At 33.2% G+C, this 24,256-nt stretch overlaps 1 protein-coding gene across 1 annotated transcript in view; it reads left to right on the top strand.

Annotated features, from left to right (window-relative positions):
- The window catches only part of MLIP (muscular LMNA interacting protein), a 401,644-nt gene that overhangs the window by 199,855 nt on the left and 177,533 nt on the right, over positions 1 to 24,256 (top strand). Inside the window, exon 5 of the mRNA XM_074264711.1 lies at positions 4,537 to 4,608. Coding sequence (XP_074120812.1) covers positions 4,537 to 4,608 — 72 coding nt within the window. The remainder of the gene's footprint in view (positions 1 to 4,536; positions 4,609 to 24,256) is intronic.

The following is a 24,256-nucleotide window of genomic DNA, read 5'->3' as shown; positions in this document are numbered from 1 at the left end:
TTTTAGACCCATTCTCTAATAATGGAAGCTCATATGTAAGCACACAAAAAAGTAGATTCCATAATTCACTTTGTGTTGTAAATTAGTGAGGAAGTTATGGACAAGTTGTTATGGAATTCTCTGGAATTAGTGAGATCAGCATTGGGGGACTGATTTAGTGTCCATGCTGTGTAAGAGAATAAAGAAAGACAGAATAGAGGTTTGTATACTGAAAAACAGGAGTAATAGAATGGAGAAAAAGAGATTCTATAGGACTTTAAGTTATAGGAAAGGTTAAGGATAGGAGCCTAAGAGCAGGTCAATTCACAAATAAATAATTTAAAATTGGGACAGCTAAATGGTGCAGTGGATAGAACTCTGGCCCTGGAGTCAGGAGGACCTCAGTTCAAGTCTGTCTTCAGTTACTTAATAATCACTAGCTGTGTGTCTCTAAGCAAATCCTTTAACCTCAATTGACCTTGCCCCTCAAAATGATATAAAATTATGAAGTTGTCAGAATTCATCTAATGCTCTCTTATATTCCATCTTTCCCTCTCTGTGTATCTCCTAATTGTTCAGTTTCCTCATTTTGTTCTTTTTTCCTCAAATTCCCTTACTCCTGCCCTTTCTGTTCTCTCTGGTCATTTATTTGCAAAACTTTCAGGTCTAATGTCTCTTTGGCCCAGACACATAAGCACTTTGAATCTGATAATAGAATTCCAAAGCATGAGTCATTTGTCATTAATAAGAGGTTATTCTCCTCCTTTTTAAGGTCATTCAGAGACATGTTGATATTATCACTACCTCTAAGGAATGAACGTACTTTTAGCAATTTATGACAGACCTTTGAGGGACAATAATCATTATGAAGGCATGCTGCACAAATGATAGAGAGCTGCCCTTAGAGCCAAAAAGACCTGAGTCTTGTTTCTGGCACAAACTTAATTCTATGACCCTATACAGGTTACTTAACCTCTTAGTGGGCATGACTAAAACAATTGAACAATAAAATAATGTAGTGAAGTGCAGCTGGAGTCAGAAAAATCTGAATTTAGTTCCTGTTTCCAATACTCAATAACTGCATGACTTTGGATAAGTCACCTAAGCTCTCTGGGCCTCAATTCTATCATTTGTAAAATTAGGAGGTCTGACTTGATCCCCTTAGGTATCTTTCTACTCTAAATTAAACTTAGTGTTGCACTAAGTCTTTTGGGACATTCTTAGAGGAAAAGAAGTCAGTGGTGGTGCAGTGGATGGAGATTGGGTCTGGAGTCTCGTGAGTTCCAATGTAGCCTTAGACACTAGTAATATGATTTAGGCTTAGTAATTTAACCCTGTTTGCTTTGATTTTCTCATCTGTAAGATGAGATGGGGAAGGAAATGATAAGAATAGCCCAAATGGATTCACAAAGATTTAGGCATGTCTGAAGACAACTAATATAGTAAAATAATTCATAATACAGATCTTTCTCCTCTAAGACCAGCAGTGTTCCTTTCTGGTATGCTCTGAAACCTATATAATATTAATGCTAGATTTCACTATATTTTGTGGTCATCTTTATGATCCTTTACCCTTGTGTCGCTCTTTTCAACAATGAGATGATTCAAACCAGTTCCAATTATTCAGTAAAGAAGAGAATCAGTTATATCTAGAGAGAGAGCTATGGGAAATGAGTATGGGCCACAACATAGTATTTCTACTCTTTCTGGTATTGTTTGTTTGCATTTTTGTTTTCCTTCTCAGGTCTTTTTCTTTCTTTCTAGATCCAATTTTTCTTTTGTAGCAAGATAACTGTATAAATATGTATACATATATTGAATTTAACATATACTTTAACATATTTAACATGTATTGGACTACCTGCCATCTAGGGGAGGGGGTGGGGGGAAAGAGAGCAAAAGTTGGAAAAGAAGATTTTGCAAGGGTCAATGTTGAAAAATTAACCATGCATATGTTTTGTAAATAAAAATAAACTATAATAATAAAAGAAAAAAAGAAATGATATCTTGAAGTTTATTCAAGTATGTTATCATAACCAGTATGGAACAGTATCAATGCATCATTTATTAAATAACCTATAATGTGCTAAGCACTGGAGATACAAAAAAGGCAAAAGAAATACAAAGTGAGTTACATACAGGATAATCGGAGATAATAGAGGGAAGGCAGTGGAATTAAGAGAGTTAAGGAAAGGCTTTTTGCAGAAGACAGGAATTTAGGTGGGGTTTAAAAGAGACCAGGCAGGTTAGTAATTAAAATATAGGAAGGAGAGCATCTCCATGGGGAAAGAGAATACCTGGAACCAAGAGACGAAGTGTCTTGTTCATCATACAGCCAGGAAGCCAGTGTCACTGAATGAAGAGGAAGATAGAAAGGTATAAGGAGACTGGAAAGGTAAGAAAGAACAAGATTATGAAAGGCTTTGAATAGCAAACAGAACATTTTGTATTTATTCATGAAAGTGAGAAGCCACTGGAGTTTATTGAATAGGAAGGTGTTGTGGTTGCTTTTGGAATAATGAGACTTTGTATTAGCTGTGTGATCGTGGACAAGTTACTTAACCTCCTCCTAAGAGTGTAGCTTCCAATTTTCCCAGTGGTTAAGTACTAGAACCTGGAGTCCTGAAGACTTGAGTTCAAATTGGCCTCACACACTTAGATGGTGAATCAGGAGAAATTGTTTAACCTTTATGTGTTTCAGTTTCTTCAGCTGTAAAATCAGATTCATGATATCACTTGCCTGTCAGAGGTTGTGAGGATCAAAGCAGAGAATATTTGCAAAAAGCATTTGTCACAATGCCTGGCACATAATAGGTGCTATATAAATAGTCATTCCCTTTTCTCCTATTCATTTGAAAAATTAGGCAGATTGGAGTTTTCTCATTGTAGCCTCATTAAGGTTACACAGAATTCTTGGGGTTCAGAATACACACATACATATACATATATACCCATACATATATAAAAACACACATATAAATATATACATAAATACATATTTTGTATATGGGACATAGGAATAATTGAGCTTAATATCTCAATAGTAAGAATAATAAGATAAAACAGGAAATAGCCCATGCATTTTTCCTCTCTTTGACTTGGTTTCACTCTGCTCTGAGCCTTTTAACCATGTTCCTACTGGCCCACCCCATTTTTCTCTCATGAATGTGCCAAAATTGCTGCTTATGTCTCTGTCCTTACTTAACTTTCTCAAACTTTATTATAAAACTTATCTCAAAAGCATTCATAAAATAAATTTCTTTTATTTTATTAAAATGTCATCCTCCTCACAGTCTTTGATATATTTTCTTCAGCAGTGGGGTTAGTTAGGAACTAAGAATTCTTTGCTGGCTCAATGCCTCCCTGGAAGCTGGCATGAGACACGATACCTTTGAAGCTATGAAACCCTTGTACTTGGTTCAGCTCCTTGGGATGTTTGAGCAACGTGACAACCATGCCTTTGATGATAGATCATTTCCTGTTTCTTTTTTTTCCTCAAAAGATAATGTCCCTAAGCTTTCTACCTTATGACAAATGGTCAGATTTGTCATAATAGAACGAATTCAAAAAACTGTCTTCTATGTCTCTGGGTTTTGTTGAAATTGTTGTGTTGATGTGTTGGGAGAATGAGAATAATGATGAAATGGAGATTTTGCTTTTGAGTTTTCATAATAACATGTCATATTTATAGAAGTTCTTTATAGTTTATAAAGTACTTCAATCACATCAAATTTGTGAAAGTATGCAGTGTAAGTATACTATCCTCCACCCCCCTTTTTTGGTAAATTAGCAAATAGGCTCCAGGTGTTAAAATAATTTATCCACTCTTAGAATTAGTAAATCTCCAGTCCTTGTTGTGAACTCAGATCTTCTCCAAGCTCAAACTCTGATACATCACAGAGTTGTAAAATTGGAAAGGAACTGGAGATTATTTAGTTTAACTACCTTGCTCTACAGATAAAAAGGTTGAGATCCAGAAAGGAAATTGATTTGTCCAAATTCAAAAGGCACCTTTCTCATCTAAAGCTGAATTTCTGGCTATGATAAAATTTTAAAGTATGTTCAAATGAGGAGATAATGCACTTTTAAATTTGCATCTTTGTTTAAGTACTACACGTATAGGTGCATGTCAATGTCATTTGAGATTGCATGAGGCATCATGGTCATTTGTGGTATAAACAATGAATGTATGACACATGTCTAATAATTCTTTCAAGGAGAGACTATTTGCTGAATAGTGTTCTTATTAGGGATGCTGTTAATGAATAGTTTCATCAATGTTTCTGAGCTCTGAAACTGAATGGCATATAATTGGATACAGCTGTATTGTGTGTGTGTGTGTGTGTGTGTGTGTGTGTGTGTGTGTGTCTTGGTTCTAATAGTACATTAATAAAATGGCCTAATTTTTCTGCCTGAAATAGATTGTTCTATCACAATAATTTTCCTACCTCCATTTGATAACTTGTCTTTTAACTTTGATAGAACTAATCTAGCTTTATCTTCTTTTCTCCTTTCCTGTGTTCATTTCTACTTTTGCTTTCTGGCTACTCATTTTAGCAATACAAGATCAAGTCCAGCTACAAGGCCTTTGCAGCAATCCCTACAAATACAATACTTTTGGAACAGAAGGTTAGTGTTGGTTTACAAAGTTATGAATTGTACTTTACAATGTTTATTCTGTTTCCCAAAGTACTTATGTTTCTTTAATTTCTGTTGGTAATATTTCACTTGCAATCTTGTCTTCACTAATAAGTCAATAAGCATTTATTTTGTACCTATGAATGTCAGGCACTGCATAAACCAAAAAGGGAAAACAGTTCCTGTTCTCAGTTCTCAAACAAATTGTTTCACTTCTAAATGCTTCAGTTTCTTTGGAATACCTCATGGTTTATTCTATTTTAGAACTTTTAAAAAAGGTTTTAAGACAGCATCACGAGTTTCTGCATTTTATTATTGCCTAAATAGTTTACCACAGCATCTTGCAGCTTGAAGGACTTCTTGAGAGAATTCTCTTTACTCCTTTTCCTTTGCAAAATTTTGACCAGGAGAGTAGAAGTGATGTTAAGCAAAGATTGAAGAGGGTTGGTATATCAATGTATGCCAATATATCTTTTAGATACTCAAGTTAGGGGTTTGTATGATCATAATGTATTAGATGATTAGAGAGACATGATTTATTGGAGATTTATAGTCTTTTATTGAGTCTTGATCAAGTTCCCAAATAACTCAAGGGCTAGAAAAGTTTGAGAATCTTCAGGAATTCACTTATCCTTTTAAGTTTTCCCTGCACTGAATTTGCTGTTTTAACCTAGGCAAATAACCCTGGATAAGAGCATGCCATTGGGATTCTATTTATTTCAGCTTTAGATATTTAATAAGCTACTCTCACCAGGGTCTAGTATCTTTTTTGGCATGTAAATAAAATAGTGCAAGACTTGATTTGTGGGATTCTGTACTTTGTTTAATGAACACCATTTCGAGACAAGAATGTAGATGAAATTCTGATATTTACATTTGAACTGAAGATAAATCAATTACTTTAGTAGAAATGTCAATTTCACATTCAATAATACTTTTGATGATTTATTTTGGTAATATAGGCTTCAAAGACATGGAGCCAACTATTTTTTTTAGATAATTACAATGTTTCAAATATTGTTATTAAGATTTTCCACCAGGTATTACTTTAATTACTACTTTATAAATCTCTACTCATGCTTTCATTTATTTGAAAGAAGGGGACATATTCCTCCACATCATTCTTTATGTATGAGACATAGATATACATAAGTTGAAAAACACTCCTTACAGTACACACCTTACATAGTTGTTTCCTGATATTTGTAACCCACAATTTGTTTCTTATTTCTATAGCTCTGGGCTCCAGGGCTTCTGGCCAAGAATTCTTTTCTCCCAAGGCTACTGTTCAATATCATTTATTTTCCATCATGTAGTTCCACTCAATACAATGGTGAAGAAAAAAAAAGGAGCTTATTTAATAGCATTAAGAAAGGAAGAATAAAATAAGGGGAAGGGAAGCAAAGGAAAGGAAGGAAGCTTTAATTATTCTGTATCAGGAACTGTGCTAAGTGCTTTATATTATTTAAGTTGACATTGAAGGGACTTTAAGAGGAAATAGAAATCTTGTTTGTTTAGAGAAAAAGAACTAAGGAGACAGAATGTAAATCAACATGTGTTATGTTCACTTCTTTTCTTTTTTTTTTCTGTTTTCCCTTTTACTCTTATTCTTTTCTCCAAACATGATTCATAAAGCAATATGTGTTAAAAATAAACTTAAAAAAAGTTTATGGGGAAAGATGGCCAAAAAAGTAGAGGGGTGGAATACCTGACTCTGAAGTCCCTTCCAGCTCTATAACTATGATCTTGTAAAAATTTGTATTTTATTAGCATTGGTTCCAAAATACAATGAATTATTCAGTTCACTATATTCAACTAAATTCTATTTAGTAAATATTTATCAAGTTCCAACCTATACACAAGGTCCTGGAAAATATAAAGATAGAAAAGATATGGTTCCTATTTTCAAGGCTTTTATAGTCTGGAAAGAGGATAAAACATATATAAAAGCAAGTATAATGAAAGAATTATTTGAATGCTACCAGAAAGATACAAAGTATCTTGAGATATTAGATGAGGAAAATATCACATCTGATTGTAAGGATCAGGAAAGATTTTCACAAAGAAATTACTTTTGAGCTGGACCTTGAAGGATGTATGAATACAATTTTGACAAGAGGAGAGGGTGTGAGTGGGTGTAGGAGTTATTCATGATAGAAGAAACACAGGAGAAAAGGCCAAATAATGCATAAAGGAGAATGCATTTTTATTTTAATTTGTTAGTTGACAAAAATTGTATTGTACTGGGTGATTAAGTTTATAGAATGAATATGGAACCATTAGTTTATAGTTTCATTAGTGACTCATTTCATGATGCTATGCAATTCTTTTGGTGACATAGAAAACTTAATTTTTGTTCAATTTCTATTTCATACATGTGAGTTCTGATTGACTTTATACAAAGTTTTGAGCAAAATATACTGCATGAAGAAGATTTTATATTTTCTTGGTAGAGTAAAATGTTAACATTTTAATATTTAAAATTTAGTTTGTGAAGGGAATAAAGGGTAAGTTTTAGAATCTTCCTGACTTGATTTGAAGTCATCTTGACTCCATATCCATGGGATCACTTCTCATTTAAATTACTGAAGAGTTAAGAATCTGCATTGGTGGCTTAATATAGCTTTGGAATCATTTCTCTATACCAAAAGATCTCTCAATACACTAATTCAAAACATTATGATTTTTTTTTTTAAAACTTTTTTCCTTAGGAGAATTTGAAGAGAATTCATAGAAATTTAGAGCTGTATGGTACTGTAGATATTATTTATCCCCTTTTCATGAAATGAACTAAGATAATATAGGATACTTTTAAAGTTAGAAGCTTCCTTATTTTATATACCCTTCTTTAATATTTTACTCTTCTTCCAAATGAGGAAGTAGAAAACCAAAGGAGTTAAGTGACTTTTTCAGTGTCATGCTATTAATTAGGAATGTAGCTAATGACCTTGATCCTTAAATTCAGTGTTTTTTCCCCCCTGTTATCACTCTTACCTTTCAAATGAACACTGAGAAATAATGATCCCTTGACCAAAATAAATTATTGCTCCAATCTGTAACTCAATCAAATGTTACAAAATTTCCAATGTTTGTTCTTTTCTTTGCTGCTTTATGTCAGTCCAGACTCTCCTAATTTTGCAAAATTTTCCTCAACTAGTAATTACTTTAAAAAGATGACCTAGATCTAGAACAGTCTTTTTTTTTTTTTTTTTTTTTTTTTCTTCATGGACACCTTTGTTGGTCTGATAAAATGTTCCTAAATGTGTGGAATGAAATGTAGGATTATAAAGGAAGCCAATTTTATTGAAATAGTTATTAAAATATAAAAAAAGGAATGTTCACCCACGCCAGGCTAAGAACCATTGTCAGAAGAGAATCCAATTAAGTAAATTTCTTCTACTAATACAGTTTGACAAATCTCCTTAACTTCTAGTCTTAGAGAGTTGACTAAAACTCAGAGAACTTAAGTGACTTGTCACACATTTTCCACATGTGAGAAACAGATAGTCCAAAATTCAAGGCCAATCTGATCCACCTTCCATCTACTATATCATATTGCTATTCAACAAATAATTAAACTTAAATGTTTAAAAAAAGGTGACTTACCATTATAATTTTTGAGTTTATTTCCATTATCTGTCATATTTCTTGAATGGCATTCTGCTGTTCTTTTAAATAATGCTGTTCTTCCTAAATTTGTCAGTGCATTCATTCTTGCCTACACAGTAGGGCTCCTCTTGTTCTATTGAAGTCAAAGGCAGTTATTTTTGAATGGAGTAAAAAAATCAGTACTATAATCCTTAAGTGCCCATCTCCTTTAGGAAGAATCAACACTCTGGAAGGTATTGAAATTGTTAGACTAAGAATGAAAGAATCTTTACAAGTCTTTTCCCTGAATGTTGGTTTCCCTTCATGAAGCTATCATATAGATGAAACCATTTATACTGAAATGCTTTTGATGGTTTGCTAATTAGACTTATGAGTGTTGGTTCCAAAGTGAATATATTTTATGCAAATTTTTGTTTTGGAACATATCATGTTATAGCCAAATCAAATCAATGAGTATATTTTAAATTTCTACTGGGTGCCAGGCACTGTGCTGAGAATTGAGGATACAATGAAAGACAAAACAAGTATAACAACAATAAAGAAAGTCCTCAAGGAACTCACAACTAAAGGATGGAGACAGCATTCCAAAATATGTAAAACAGATTAAATTGGATATCACATCAGAAGGAAGGCACTAGGGAGAATTTCCATGGAGATGGAATTTTAACTGGGACCTGAAGGAAGCGAGAAGTGAGGAGGTAGAGATGAGAAGGGAGTAGAATTTCAAGCATGAAGAATAACCAATAAAAAGGTATAGAGTCTGGAAATGGAATCTTGTAGAATATAAAGAATGATATTAATTTCTGAAAATTTAAAAAAAATTCCTTGAAGGGGTGTTTTTCTCTCTAAATTGAAGCTAAATAGAAATTTATGACTGCACATGGAACTTAATTTTAGTTCTCTAAGATAAGGCTATTTATTATTGGGCTGGGTCTATGATTTCTGTTTTTTGATATCTACTCTGAATAAAACTTACATTTGTGTGTGTGTGTATGTGTATAAATGTCAGCTTATATCAGGATAGATACACATTTTATAAAGATCTATGTATATATGGTGATATAAGTGTCTATCTAGATAAGGATATAGATATTTTATCTTTACATAAATAAAAACTGTATAAACTGATAGTTATCTGTACATAGATATTTTATTTCTATTTCTTAAGTTATATTTCAATTATGTGAAACTTCAGATTTTTGTTACTCCTATTAAATAATTAATTACCAACATGAAAATTTAAATTTATAAGAAATAGATAATTAGAGTTTGAAGGACTCTTAGAGATATCCCTTCTAACATTTTCACATTATTTGATGAAGATATATAAACCGAGAAAAATGGCCTAATATCATGTAGATAAAGAAAGGCCAGTTGGATTCAGGAACTGAACCCAGATCCTTTTACTCCCAAACTGGAATTTTTCATGCTGTATTATGCAACTTTTATATGCTCTGTTTTTTTTTCTCCCAGTAAAAATTTGGAAAGTAATTATTCTAAATTAAGATACTTATCTTAGGTAACTATGCTTATATCAAGATCTAAAAAGGCAGTTTGGTAAAGACTATAATCAGTTTATCATAATAATGCTTTTAGATGCATAAAATAAAGTTCATAGTTTACAAGGAAAATAATTATATTGAAATAAAGATGTATTTATTTTTCCCAACCAAGCAGGGTCCATAAGCTTCAGGGTAAGAACCTTGGGAATAGGGGTCCTATCTAACTCTAAATGTATGGTCACATGAAAGATACTTGCTTTGGACACAGAACCTCCTTTTGCTTAGAATGTATTGCAACGCAAACTTTCTTGTATTGTAAACAACTGATTGAGTCTCAAATACTTTGTAACTTCTACCAAGGCAAAGAAGGAGATATTAAGTCACTAATAACAACCGAAAGAGTATGATTTTGGAGCTCTGCCTCAAATTGTTTTTTCCTTTGGTGTACTCCCTGAGTAAATTTTCTACAAATCATTTTTATCTTCTTTCACTAAATTTCTCTACTAAATATTCTCAAAGTATGGATGTGGAATGGACCTCTCAAATTGTATACCAGCAAGCTGAGATCTACAGCAGGCCTACCAAACTAGAAAAGTTTTGCCTTCCCAACAAGCAAACATTTATTAAGTACCTACTATATATCAGACACTGTACTAAAATTTAGAGATACAGAGAAAAGCAAAAACAGTCTTTCCTCCCCAAATGCTTACATTTTGATTGAGGAGATGCACAGATATTTGCAAAATATATAAAATATAGATTACATATACAATATCTATATTATATATCTATACCAGATATATTATAACATGTAAATAAACATGGGGTATACATATATAATCATATGCTATACATATAGGTTATATATGCATGTATATGTTATATATCTATATATACACTTCACAGACACATGCACGTATATTTATTTGTAAATATATGTGTATATGTATATATACGTGTGTATATATATGTGTGTATAATATATATTATGTGTATATAAATATCACTAGTAGTAGGAAAGATGGGAAAGATCCCTTATAGAAGATGAGATTCTAACAAAATTTTGAAATGGGGGCAAGAGGGAAGCACATACTAGACATGGAGGACAACCAGCATAAAGTTTTTAAAGATGAAGTGTTATGTGTGTGGAGCAGCAAGTAGCATTATCTTGCTAAATTATAGAATGCATGGAAGGAAATAAAATGTAAAAAATCTCAAAGGTAGAAAGGGTCCAAGCTATGAAGAGTTTTAAATATGAGTAGGGAATTCTACATTTGATCTCAGAGGTAAAAGAGAGTCACTAGAGCTTATTAATTAGAGGTGGTAGTTGTGGGACATGTATTTCAACAACATGGATTTCAATTTTTAATTCTAGTATTTTCTTATGAAAGAGACTCAAATTTAATCAAATTTAATCTGGGTTTGAGTATCAATTCTGCATATATTAGTGTGATTTTGGGCAAGACTCTTCATTTTTCATTGCTTCAGTTTCCTCAGTTGTAAAACTCTGAGATAGGAATAAAATAGATGATTTTTGAGTTCTCTATATATGAGGCATATATTGCCACTTTTTTTCCAAAACCCAACTATTCATAACTAATAAATCATCTTTTACATAACCTTGAATGTTTCCTATTGAGAATCTCGGAGGTGTGCCCTATATGTGTCTAAATGAATTAGTCTGATGTGAGTGATAATATAAATTTTTAGGAAATACTTTCTTACTGTCATTGATTACATTCAATCAAAATGAAAAAAAATGTTATAGATAAAGGGATAACATCTTGCTGGTTTATTTGTCAGACACTGATCTGTTAAATTTCTGTCAATCTTTTTATGGCCCTATCTATTAATGTACTTTTCAGTTATAAAAATAAAATAGCTGCTTTTAAAATACTTGATAGAAATAGAATTATATATTTGAACAAATATCCCCTCTTCAATAAGACATTAATTATTATAAATTTCAAGGCTAAATTAGTGCCAGCAAGTACATTTTAGCTTTTAGGCTTTCCTGGCATAGGTTTCAAAAGAGCTGAAAGTATCCACCTTCTTTTCAGCTGATTTATTAAGTGATCTTAAACCCAAAGGTAAAGGTAAGTCAGTTTCTTGTAAAATAGAGAGACAGTAGATGTGGATTTCTATATAGAATCATAAGAAAGTTCAGAACTTGGCAGCATATAAGCAGTAGAAACCTCTTGTGATAGCAAGATTTGATTATCAGCTCTTGTCACACAAACCACAAAAGCTAGTAGGATTTCCTATTGATTGCTGGGAATCAGAGAAGACAAATGAGAAGACAAATAAGTACAAAGCTTAGAACTGCTGATGATTCTGGTTGATCAGAGCCATCAGAGACTCTAATGCCAGAGTGACAAACAGTTGATATAGTACCTGATTAGAAGGTTGACAGCATGGACTCAGTATGAAGGAAAACTTCAGATCATTCATCGGTTTTTCCAGCTCTATTATTGTACATTAACTTTTTAATGCCATCAGCAAAAACAACATCTGTTATGAAGGAAAATGACTACCACAGGGCCTTTAGGAAAACCTGAAATTCTTTCATTGTTCTTACTTGAAAAAAGTAACTCTAGCCTTATTTGTTTCAAATCATTAGGAATTATAGAATTGGAAGGTACATTAAAATTCTTCTAATCCAACAATCCCCATCTATAGAACATGTAAAGTTTTTTAAACATATTTTCATCAAGCAGCACAAGAAAAATCAAATCAAAAGTGAAACAATGAAAGAGAGATAGAGAGACAGAAAGAGACAGATAGAGAAAGAGAGAGAAACAAAGAGAGAGAAAAGGAAAACAGAAAACAAAAACAACAAAAAAGGTGAAAATATTGTGCTTTTATCCACATTCAGTCTCCATAGTTCTTTCTCTCTCTGGATGTGGATGGCCTTTTTTCATCATAAATCTTTTGAAGTTGTCTTGAATTACCTCATTGTTGAAAAGAGCCGAGTCTACCACAACTGATCATCATATAATCTTCTTGTTGTGTCTAGTGTTCTTTTGGTTCTTCTTGAGTAACTTAACACAAGTTCATATGTGTCTTTCCAGGCTTTTCTGAAATCAGCCTACTCATCATTTATTATAGAACAATAATATTCCATTACATTCATATACCATGACTTATTCAGTCTTCCTCAATTGATGGGCATCCTGATGTGGAGTTTTTAAGGTTGGAAATCTGACTTACCCCTAGTCTCAGCCCTACTGAAGGATAGATCTTAATTATCTCAGAATATGTCTTTAGGACATTTAACTCCTTTCTTCTCTTTTTGAGTCAGTACATATGTATTTTATTTTCCCATAATTACATGTAAAAACTATTTTTAACATTTCTTTTTAAGATTATGAATGCTAAGCTTTCCCTTTCCCATCTCCCTAAATGAGAAGGCAAGCAATTTTATATAGATTATACGTGTGTGAACATGAAGAAATATATTTCTATATTGCTCATGTTGTAAAATAAAACAGACCATGAAATTCCATCCCCAAATCAAGAAAAATAAAGTAAAAAATATGTTTTGATTTGTTTTCAGACTTTATCAGTCCTTTCTCTGGGGATGGATAGAATTTTTCATCATAAATACCTCAGAGAAGATCACTTTATTGCTGAGAATAGCTAAGTCATTCACAGCTGATCATTTTTACAATATTGCTGTTGCTGTATACAGTGGCCTCTTGGTCCTACTCATTTTATTTTGCACCAATTCATGCAAGTCTTTCCAGGTTTTTCTGAGAACATCTTGTTCAACATTTCTTATAATGCCATAGAATTCCATCACAATTGTATACCACAACTTGTTTGTCTATTCCCCAATTAATGGGTATCCCTTCTATTTCCAATTCTCTGCAACCTGAAAAGAGTTGACATATACACACATGTATATATATTTCCTTTCTTGAGTCAATACATAAATTGTTTCTCTTGGGACATTATTGCTCTTTATTGTTGCCCTTCTGATACTGAAGTCATAGTTTTTTCAGTCTCAGCTGCAATTTCTTGTCTGCATGCACTCTAGGTTTTGCTATTCCTTTGTTCCTCACTTATTAGGCTGAGGGTGTTAGGAAGAGAATTTATGACAGGTTTGTGTGTGTGTGTGTGTGTGTGTGTGTGTGTGTGTGTGTGTGAAGTAAGAGGTCACCAAAGTATCATCATGTCTACCTCAGCCTTTTTAAATCTTTGGCTTAGTCCAGAAAAATGTGCTCCACTCTTATGATAGAAAAGTGTAATGGACAGAGAACTTACCTTGGAGTTAGGATGACCTGGGTGAAAGTGTTGCCTCTGACACATAGTGTCTATATGACCTTAGACGAATAACAATTCTCAATAGCCTAGGGTAAAATTTCATATATAAATTATAGGTTGGATACTGATCTGCATTGATAGAGAAAGGAATTTTACCTATAACAATGAAACAAAAAAGTTTCTGAAAAAATCATTTATTTTTAGGATCTAATGTTGAGAATAGGCAGTATTATTGAAGAAAAAAAACAAAAGAACTTGTTTGTGGCTGTCAAATTGTTAATAAGTAATGAGAGCCTATTAAAGGTATTAAAGAGGTACTAATTAGGTGAAGTTATAATCTCCCAGAAGTAATTACAAAGACAGACTGAGTACCAGGTAGTTATAAAGTACTTAGTACCAGGAGTTATAAAGATTCAGGAGAACTTTGTTGTAAATTGCAGTGAGGGTAAGATGTTTGTATATTTGTCAAGGCTAAGTGACTATGTACAGGAGTTATCCAATAAAGGATCATTTAAAAAGAGCCAGAGAAAGAAATGTTTTTGTCAATTGCTGACTCTGCTATTTTGACTTGACAATAGCAACAGGAAGTCTGTTGCCTTCCTAGGGCAAAACTCCAAAGCATATAAGAAAACCTCTGAAGATTTGTCAAAAATGGATGGCTTCTGACCATTTCTAGTGTTTCATGTAGGTACAAATAATATTGCCAAAAATACCCAGAAAGTATTAGGAGTATTATGAAGTCTTTGGCAAAGAACTGAAGACTATGGTAACACAGGTGATGTCTTCATCACAGTTGTCCAATGAAGACAAGGGTTATAGGAGAGAACAACTGAATAGGTGATTAATTAAATTAATTAATTAATTTAATTTTATTTTATTTTTTAATTAATTTTTATAATTATAACATTTTCTTTGACAGTACATATTCATAGGTTATTTTTTTTTTTTTAACAACATTATCCCTTGTACTCCCTTCTGTTCCAAATTTTTCCCCTCCTTCCCTCCATCTCCTCCCCTAGATGGCAGGCATTCCCACACATATTAAATATCTTATAGTACATCCTAGGTACAATATATATGTGCAGAACTGAATTTTGTTGTTGTTGTTGCAAAGGAAGGATTGTATATGGAAGCTAAAAATAATCTGGGAAGAAAAACAAAACAAAACAAAACAAAACAGTGTTCACAGTTTATACTCATTTTCCAGTGTTCCTTTTCTGGATGTAGCTGATTCTGTCCATCATTAATCAATTGGAATTGGATTAGCTCTTCTCTATGTTGAAGATATCCACTTCCATCAGAATACATCCTCATACAGTATCTTTGTTGAAGTATATAATGATCTCCTGGTTCTGCTCATTTCACTCAGCATCAGTTCATGCAAGTCTCTCCAAGCCTCTCTGTATTCCTCCTGTTGGTCATTTCTTACAGAACAATAATATTCCATAACATTCATATACCATAATTTACCCAACCATTCTCCTATTGATGGACATCCATTCATTTTCCAGTTTCTAGCCACTATGAAAAGGGCTGCCACAAACATTTTGGCACATACAGGTCCCTTTCCCTTCTTTAGTATTTCCTTCAGATATAAGCCCAGGGGTAGCACTGCTGGGTCAAAGGGTATGCACAGTTTGATAACTTTTGAGGCATAATTCCAGATTGCTCTCCAGAATGTTTGGATTCTTTCACAACTCCACCAACAATACATCAGTGTCCCAATTTTGCCACAGCCCCTCCAACATTCATCATTATTTGTTCCTGTCATCTTAGCCAATCTGACAGGTGTGTAATGATATCTCAGAGTTGTCTTAATTTGCATTTCTCTGATCAATAGTGATTTGGAACACTCTTTCATATGAGTGGAAATAGTTTCAATTTCATCATCTGAAAATTGTCTGTTCATATCCTTTGACCATTTATCAATTGGAGAATAGCTTGATTTCTTATAAATTAAAGTCAATTCTCTGTATATTTTGGAGATGAGGCCTTTACCAGAACCTTTAACTGTAAAAATGTTTTCCCAATTTGTTACTTCCCTTCTAATCTTGTTTGCATTAGTTTTGTTTGTGCAGAAACTTTTTAATTTTGTATAATCAAAATATTCTATTTTGTGATCAATAATGGTCTATAGTTCTCCCTTGGACACAAACTCTTTCTTCCTCCACAAGTCTGAGAGGTAAACCATCCCATGTTCCTCCAATTTATTTATGATTTCGTTCTTTATGCCTAAATCTTGGACCCATTTTGATCTTATCTTAGTATTTGGTGTTAAAAGTGGGTCCATGCCTAGTTTCTGCCATACTAATTTCCAGTTTTCCCAGCAGTTTTTGTCAAATAATGAATTCTTATCCCAAAAGTTGGGATCTCTGGGTTTGTCAAACACTAGATTGCTATTTTTATTCACTATCTTGCCCTGTGAACCTAACCTATTCCACTGATCAACTAGTCTATTTCTTAGCCAATACCAAATGGTTTTGGTGACTGTTGCTTTATAATATAGTTCTAGATCAGGTACAGCTAGACCACCTTCATTTAATTTTTTTTTATTACTTCCCTTGAAATTCTTGACCTTTTGTTGTTCCATATTAATTCCGTTGTTATTTTTTCTAGGTCATTAAAATAGTTTCTTGGGAGTCTGATTGGTATAGCACTAAATAAATAGATTAGTTTAGGGAGTATTGTCATCTTAATTATATTAGCTCGGCCTATCCAAGAGCACTTAATGTCTTTCCAATTATTTAAATCTGACTTTATTTTTGTGGCAAGCGTTTTGTAATTTTGCTCATATAATTCCTGACTCTCCTTTGGTAGTTAGATTCCCAAATATTTTATACAATCGACCGTTATTTTGAATGGAATTTTTCTTTGTATCTCTTGCTGTTGCATTTTGTTGATGATATATAAAAATGCTGAGGATTTATGTGGATTTATTTTGTATCCTGCCACTTTGCTAAAATTCTGAATTATTTCTAATAGCTTTTTAGCAGAGTCTTTGGGGTTCTCTAAGTATACCACCATGTCATCTGCAAAGAGTGATAGTTTGATTTCCTCATTTCCTACTCTAATTCGTTGAATCTCTTTCTCGGCTCTTATTGCTGAGGCTAGAGTTTCTAGTACTATATTGAATAGTAATGGTGATAGTGGGCAACCTTGTTTCACTCCTGATCTTACAGGGAAAGGTTCTAGTTTATTGCCATTACATATGATGTTTACTGACGGTTTTAAATATATGCTCATTATTATTTTAAGGAATAGTCCATTTATTCCTGTACTCTCAAGCGTTTTTAGTAGGAATGGATGTTGGATTTTATCAAATGCCTTTTCTACATCTATTGAGATGATCATATGGTTTTTTATTAATTTGATTATTAATATGGTCAATTATACTAATAGTTTTCCTAATATTAAACCAGCCCTGCATTCCTGGTATAATTCCTACTTGATCATAGTGTATTATCCTGGGGATGATTTTCTGAAGTCTTTTTGCTAATATCTTATTTAAGATTTTAGCATCAATATTCATTAAGGAAATTGGTCTATAATTTTCCTTTCTCAGTTTTCGATCGACCTGGTTTAGGTATCAGTACCATGTCTGTGTCATAAAAGGAGTTTGGTAGAACTCCTTCATCCCCTACTTTTTCAAATAGTTTATATAGCATTGGGGCTAATTGTTCTTTAAATGTTTGGTAGAATTCACATGTAAATCCATCTGGTCTTAGGGATTTTTTCTTAGGGAGTTGGTTAATAGCTTGTTAATAGCTTTCTTTTTTCTGAGATGGTACTATTTAGACTACTTACTTCTTCCTCTGTTAATCTGGGCAAGCTATATTTTTGAAGGTTGAATAGGTGGTTAATAAGATAATGTTTGGAAATAAGAATTGAACTTCTGGATCATTTGGACCAATATACTTAGGTGGTACAGTGAATAGAATACCAGCCCTGGAATCAGCAGCAATTGAGTTCAAATGTGGCCTCAGATATAATCAACTCTTTACAAAGAAAAGTCCAAATGGGGTCATAGTGTCAGACCTGACTAATTGATTAAATAGCAGTGACAACCAATTGGCTAAAAATATAATCTTTGCTAAGGTGGCTCCTTCCTTAGCTCTCACTTACAGGTTATGTCTCTCTAGTGGATAGGTATCCCAGGTTCAAGTACTTTTTGGGTTTGCACTCCTAAAACTATAGCTCTTGAGTCTTTGCTGATGTATTTATTGGACAGTAATCAGCTTAAGGATACAATGAGCTCAAGTCAAGGGCTGTAAGAAAGATGACAACAAAACTTTTACATCATAAACCTGGACTTTAGTTGCCTTGAAATTCAAGGGCTACTAATATTTTCATGTTGTTCCTGTTAATATTGATCTATAATTTCTTCTAGAATCTGCTTTACAGGACTTTACCAGAAACTTCCATGTTGAATTTGTTGTCTAATGGGCTCACTAGACTCATTTATCTGGATGAATTCCTCCAACAGTGTACTATAATTTCTTCCATTTTAAACTTTTGATTAAGCTGGTTTTGGTTGTTGTTTTTGGAACAATAGATTATTCTTTCAGACAGAAGCAGAACCCTTAATCTAGTACCTAGAAGAAATTCTTCCCCCATTCTGTTGCCTAGTAATCTTAGGCCTGAAGTCTATTCAAACAACAAAATCCCATCTCTGATAATGTTCTTTAATCTCTAATCTCTAATCTTTAATAATTCTCTTTCTTGGTATATATACAGAAGGATGAGCCTCAGGAAACAATGTCCTTGAATTCATCTGTCAAGGCTTGTGCTAGTTTTCAATGGTCATGTGCTTCTTCTTCAAGAAACTTTGGTGATGATGGAGATGGGAAAATTTCCCATTTTAGACTTTTCAAGAGGTACAAATTAATTGGGAAGAATTTAGTATTTTCTCTAGATCTGAATCCAAGAGCTGAGTCTTTAACTATTTGGATCAGAGTATGGACAGCTTTTTTACTTAAAGTCTAAAGATACATGATTTATCTTTAGACAGACAATTGGTATAAATTCCCTGTGTCCCACCAAAGACCTTTATTTAATAGTCAACTTTAAGTGTTACAGTTTTACCTTATAAATATACAAGGATACCATTCCCCTCCCCTGCCCTTAACAATTAGCTCTTTGTTTCTTTGGAATGAAGTATACACATTCAGAGACATATTCCAATTATAATTCTCATTCCACAAAGGAGACATAGAGGCAAAATCTTGTCATAATTTGGGATTAAAATTCTAGAAATTTGCTAGATTTGTCTTTTTCTAAAAAAATCGCTAATGCTTTCTTTTTATATATTTTTATTTATTTTGTTAAAATATTTCTTAATTGCATGTAACATAAGGGCAAAAAAACAAGTTTTGTTTCCTCATTGCTTGTGTTTATTTCTTAAATTTCTTTTTCTTGACTTTATTGCTTTTGCTAGCATTTTTAGTACAATACTGAACAATAGTTATGATAGACACCACTTATAATTTTTAGAAATGTTCCATTGATTCTTATGATCTTTAGTATTTTAATAAGAATGGCTATTGTATTTTGTCAAAGGTTTTTTCTGCATATATTGGTATAATCATATAATTTTTGTTGCACTTGTTATTAATATAGTCAGTTATACTGACAGTTTTCCTAACATTGAATCAGCTCTGCATATTTGATATAAATCACACATGATCATAGTATATATTCTTTGGGATATATTATTTTAATTTTCTTGCTAGTATTTAAAAATATATATTGATATTCTTAGGCATAAAGATCTGTAGATTTCTTTTTCTGAAAACAGTGCATTTAATATTTCTGTTTTTCTGCATTTTATTGTGAGCTTTTTTGTTTTAATACATGGTAAATTTTTTTGTGAAGATATTGTGTACCATGAAGGTGCCATGTGCCACTCAGATGATAAACAATTTTTATTCTTTTCTATTCCAATTCAGTTTTCACCAGAGGGCTATCATATCTAATTAAAAAAAATTATTAATTTACTCAACATCTGTTTTATTTATTTTATGGTTAGATTTATCTAGTTCTGAGAAGGGAAAGTTGTGGTCCCCTACTAGTATAGTTTTACTATTTTCTTTTGTAATTTATTTAACTTTTCATTTAAGATTTTTGGATACTATAGCATTTGGTTTGTATATGTTGAACACTGATCTTGCTTTTATAGGCCTTACAGTGCCTTTTAATAAGATATAGCTTCCCTACTTATCCCTTTCAGTTAAGTGTTGTTTCTGATTTGTTTGAAATCATGATTGCTACCCTTGCCTTTTTAAAATGTCAATTGAAGCAAAATAGATTCTAGTCTAGCACCTTGGTTTGTTTGTCTCTGTGTTTCAAGTGGGTTTCTTGTAAATAACATATTGAATTCCAGTTTCTAATACATTCTATCAGGGTCCCTGATGCTCAGTTGCTAAGAGTGATATTATTCTGTAAATCTCCCATTCCCTCTTGACTGAAATGCTCCTCTTCATTCTTGAACTAGAAGTCAATATGGTATATATAAAGATGAAGATATAAGGACCAAATGATAGTATAATTATATGGATTTAGAACTGGTTGTATGTCCTTACCTAAAAAAGAGTTGTGACTGGAATAATGATAAGATGGAAGGAGATTGGGGGGGTGGAACCAAGATGGCAGAGAAGGCATACTTGACTTTCTAAGCTCCTCTCATAACCTCACGACCAATTATTAAATTCAGCCTCAAAAATAGCGCTTGACTGGTAAAATTCACGAAATTTAGAAATACAACAATTTACCAGCTGAAGGTAATCTGGAAGATCACCAGAAAAGGTTTATCCTGAGCAGGGGGAAGAAGGTGGAACAGACCAGTGCAAACAGGGATAGAACTAGAGACTGGCATATTGAGCAGATTGGGTGGGGGTGACCTCTGTGGTTAGAAAGTTTACAGAGACAACGCTGCCATAGGCTTACAGCTCTGCCCTGCCTTGGTGGCAAAGCAGTAGACCAGCAGAGAAATTAAAGCCAAAGGAAGAAGATTCTCTAAAAAACTGCCAGAACCTAACAAGATCTGGCTATACCCACCCAAAACTGGAAGTGACTCAGCACAGACCACAGCACAGCTGTGCAGCTGCATTCTGCAGCATAGGCTGGGGCAGTCACAAATCTGCACAGAAGTGGGGCCCAGTCTGGGGCAGCCTCTAATCTGCACAGTAGGGGGCTTGGCCTGGGGCAATAGAACTTTGGCAAAGCAACTATGCTTCCCTGGGCAGAGACACTTCCAGCCCTTGTGGGGCTACTTGCTGGTCAACTCCTAATACCCATAGCCCCACAGCAGGCTTTGGCTTGGGGTAGTGACACTGTTGCTGCTCAGCCTCTAGCACCAGGGAAGTTGGTAATCCACAGAGTGGGGTTCTTCACTGGCAATTTCCATAGCCCTGCCCATGCAGGCCTGAGTCATTTCTGGTAGGGAACTTTTTCCCAGAGCACTCCCATACCTCGCTGCTTTTTGCAGCTTGTTGGCAGAACAATTACTGTCCATACACCTATCCCTGCTCTGCAGAGGAGGCTGCTAACCTCCTTACCTTGAAGGCAGACCCTACGGGCTTTAAAAATAAATGAGTAAAAAAATCAAAAGGATGATCGATAGCTTCTATACAGAAAGAGATCAGGTTATGAACTCATTATATCAAACAATCTCCAGATGTAAGCATCACACAAATCTCTCCTAGAAGAGACTATTAAAATTTATAAAAGAGATCTAGAAGAAAAATGAGGAAATGAAAGAGAACTTATGCAAGAGAGTAACAACTTCCTGAAATTTGAATTGGAAAAGGAAAAGAACTCCCAGGAAGTGCAGGGAAACAAAATTTGTGAATTAGAAAAGGTAAAGGACTCCCAGAAAAGTAGGATTTGTGAATTGGAAAAGATAAAGAATTCCCAAGAAAGGAGGATTTGTGAATTGGAAAAAGAAAATAACTCACTAAAAAAAAAAAAAAATTAGTGAAATGGAAAAAAATTCCATAGAGCAAAACAACTCATTTAAAAACTCAATTGGACATATACAAAAAGAAGTAAAAAAAAAAGCTAATGAAGAAAATAACTCATTAAAAATCAGAACTGAACAAATAGAAATGAATGATTCATTGAGACATCAAGAATCAGTGAAGCAAAACCAAAGAAATGAAAAATTAGAAAAAAACATTAAATATCTACTTGGAAAAACAACAGACCTGGAAAATAGATGTAGGAGAGACAATCTGAGGATTATTGGACTTGTCAAAAATTATGATGAAAAAAATAACCTAGATACTATTTTATAGGAAATCAGCAAAGAAAACTGCCCAGATGTAATAGAATCAGAAGGTAAAATAGGCATTGAAAGAATTAATTGAATACCTTCTGAAAAAGACACTAAAATAAAAACTCCAAGAAATATTGTGGCCAAAAACAATTCAAATACCAAGGTGCCACAATAAGGATCACTCAAGATCTGCCTGCCTCTACATTAAAGGATTGAAGGGCCTGGAATCTGATATTCCAAAAGGCAAAAGAACTTGGAATGCAGCCAAGAATAAACTACCCAGTTAAGCTGAGCATTTTCTTTCATGAAAGAACATGGACATTTAGTAAAACAGATGAATTTCATTTGTTTTTAAGAAAAAAACCAGATCTAAACAAAAAAAAATTGATCTCCAACCATAGGATTCAAAAGAAGCAGAAAAAGGTAAAAGGAACTCTTGAGACTGTATTTTTGTTATGGATATACATAAAGACTAAGTGTATAATTTGATTTTACTGACATAACATAAAAAAGGGAAGTAGAAATGGAAAGGGGATAGTGTCAGAAAAAGAGAAAAAGAAAGATAAAAAGAGGGAAAATACATCCTATGAAGAGGCAAAGGGAACCTATCACATCTAAGGGAATTTAAAGAGGGGGAGGAACATTGTGTGAATATTACTCTAATCAGAGTTGTCTCAAAGAGAAAATAATTGACATATTTGTTTTACAGAGAATCTTCTCTCACCTCATTAAAAAGTGGGAGCAGAAAAAAGAAAAGGAAAAGAGTAATAAGGGAAGGGTACAAGAAAGGGGAAGGATTCAGAGTGGGGAGGGAAGAATACTAAAGAGGGAGGGCTGCATGATGCAAGTGGGGCCCATAAGTTTAATACTGGGAAAAGTGGTAAGGGGGGCAAGAAAAAGAAAAGCAGAATCTGGGGATAATAAGATGGCAAGAAATACAGAATTAGTCATTTTAACTGTAAATGTGAATGGGATGAACTCTCCCATAAAGTGGAGGCAGATAGCAGACTGGATCAAAAGTCAGAACCCTGTAATATGTTCTTTACAGGAAACACATTTAAAGCAGGGAGATACATACAGAGTAAAGGTAAAAGGCTGGAGTAGAATCTATTATGCTTCAAGTGAAGCCAAAAAAGCCATTCTTATCTCAGAACAACAAAAGCAAAAATTGATTCAATTAAAAGAGAAAAAGAAGGAAACTATATCTTGCTAAAGGATAGCATAGACAATGAAGCAATATGAATACTAAACATATATGCACCAAGTGGTATAGCATCTAACTTCCTAAAGGAGAAGTTAAGAGAGTTGCAAGAAGAATAGACAGAAAAACTATAATAGTGGGAGATTTCAACCTTGCATTCTCAGAATTAGATAAATCAAACCACAAAACAAATAAGAAAAAAAAATTAAAGAGGTAAATAGAATATTAAAAAAAATTAGGTATGATAGATCTTTGGAGAAAACTGAATGGTGACAGAAAGGAGTATACTTTGTTCTCAGCAGTCCATGGAACCTATAAAAAAAATTGACCATATATTAGGACACAAAGACCTCAAAATTAAAAACAGGAAAGCAGAAATAGTAAATGCTTTCTTTTCAGATCATGATGCAATAAAAACTACATTCAACAAAAGTTAGGGTTAAATAGACCAAAAATTAATTGGAAACTAAATAATCTCATCTTAAAGAATGATTGGGTAAAATAGCAAATTATAGACACAATTAATAATTTCACTCAAGATAATGACAATGATGAGACATCATACCAAAATTTGTGGGATACTGCCAAAGTGGTAATAAGGGGAAATTTTATATCTTTAGAGGCTTACTTAAATAAAATAGAGAAAGAGAAGATCAATGAATTGGGCTTGCAACTTAAAAAGCTAGAAAAAGACCAAATTAACACCCCCCAATCAAATACCAAACTTGAAATTCTAAAATTAAAAGGAGAAATTAACAATATTGAAAAAAAAACTAATTGAATTAATGA

The sequence above is a fragment of the Sminthopsis crassicaudata genome, chromosome 4 (genome assembly GCF_048593235.1).
Source record: "Sminthopsis crassicaudata isolate SCR6 chromosome 4, ASM4859323v1, whole genome shotgun sequence".
Taxonomy (NCBI): Eukaryota; Metazoa; Chordata; class Mammalia; order Dasyuromorphia; family Dasyuridae; genus Sminthopsis; species Sminthopsis crassicaudata.
The sequence above is the reverse complement of the archived record's forward strand: the minus strand, read 5'-3'. Positions and strand labels throughout refer to the sequence as shown.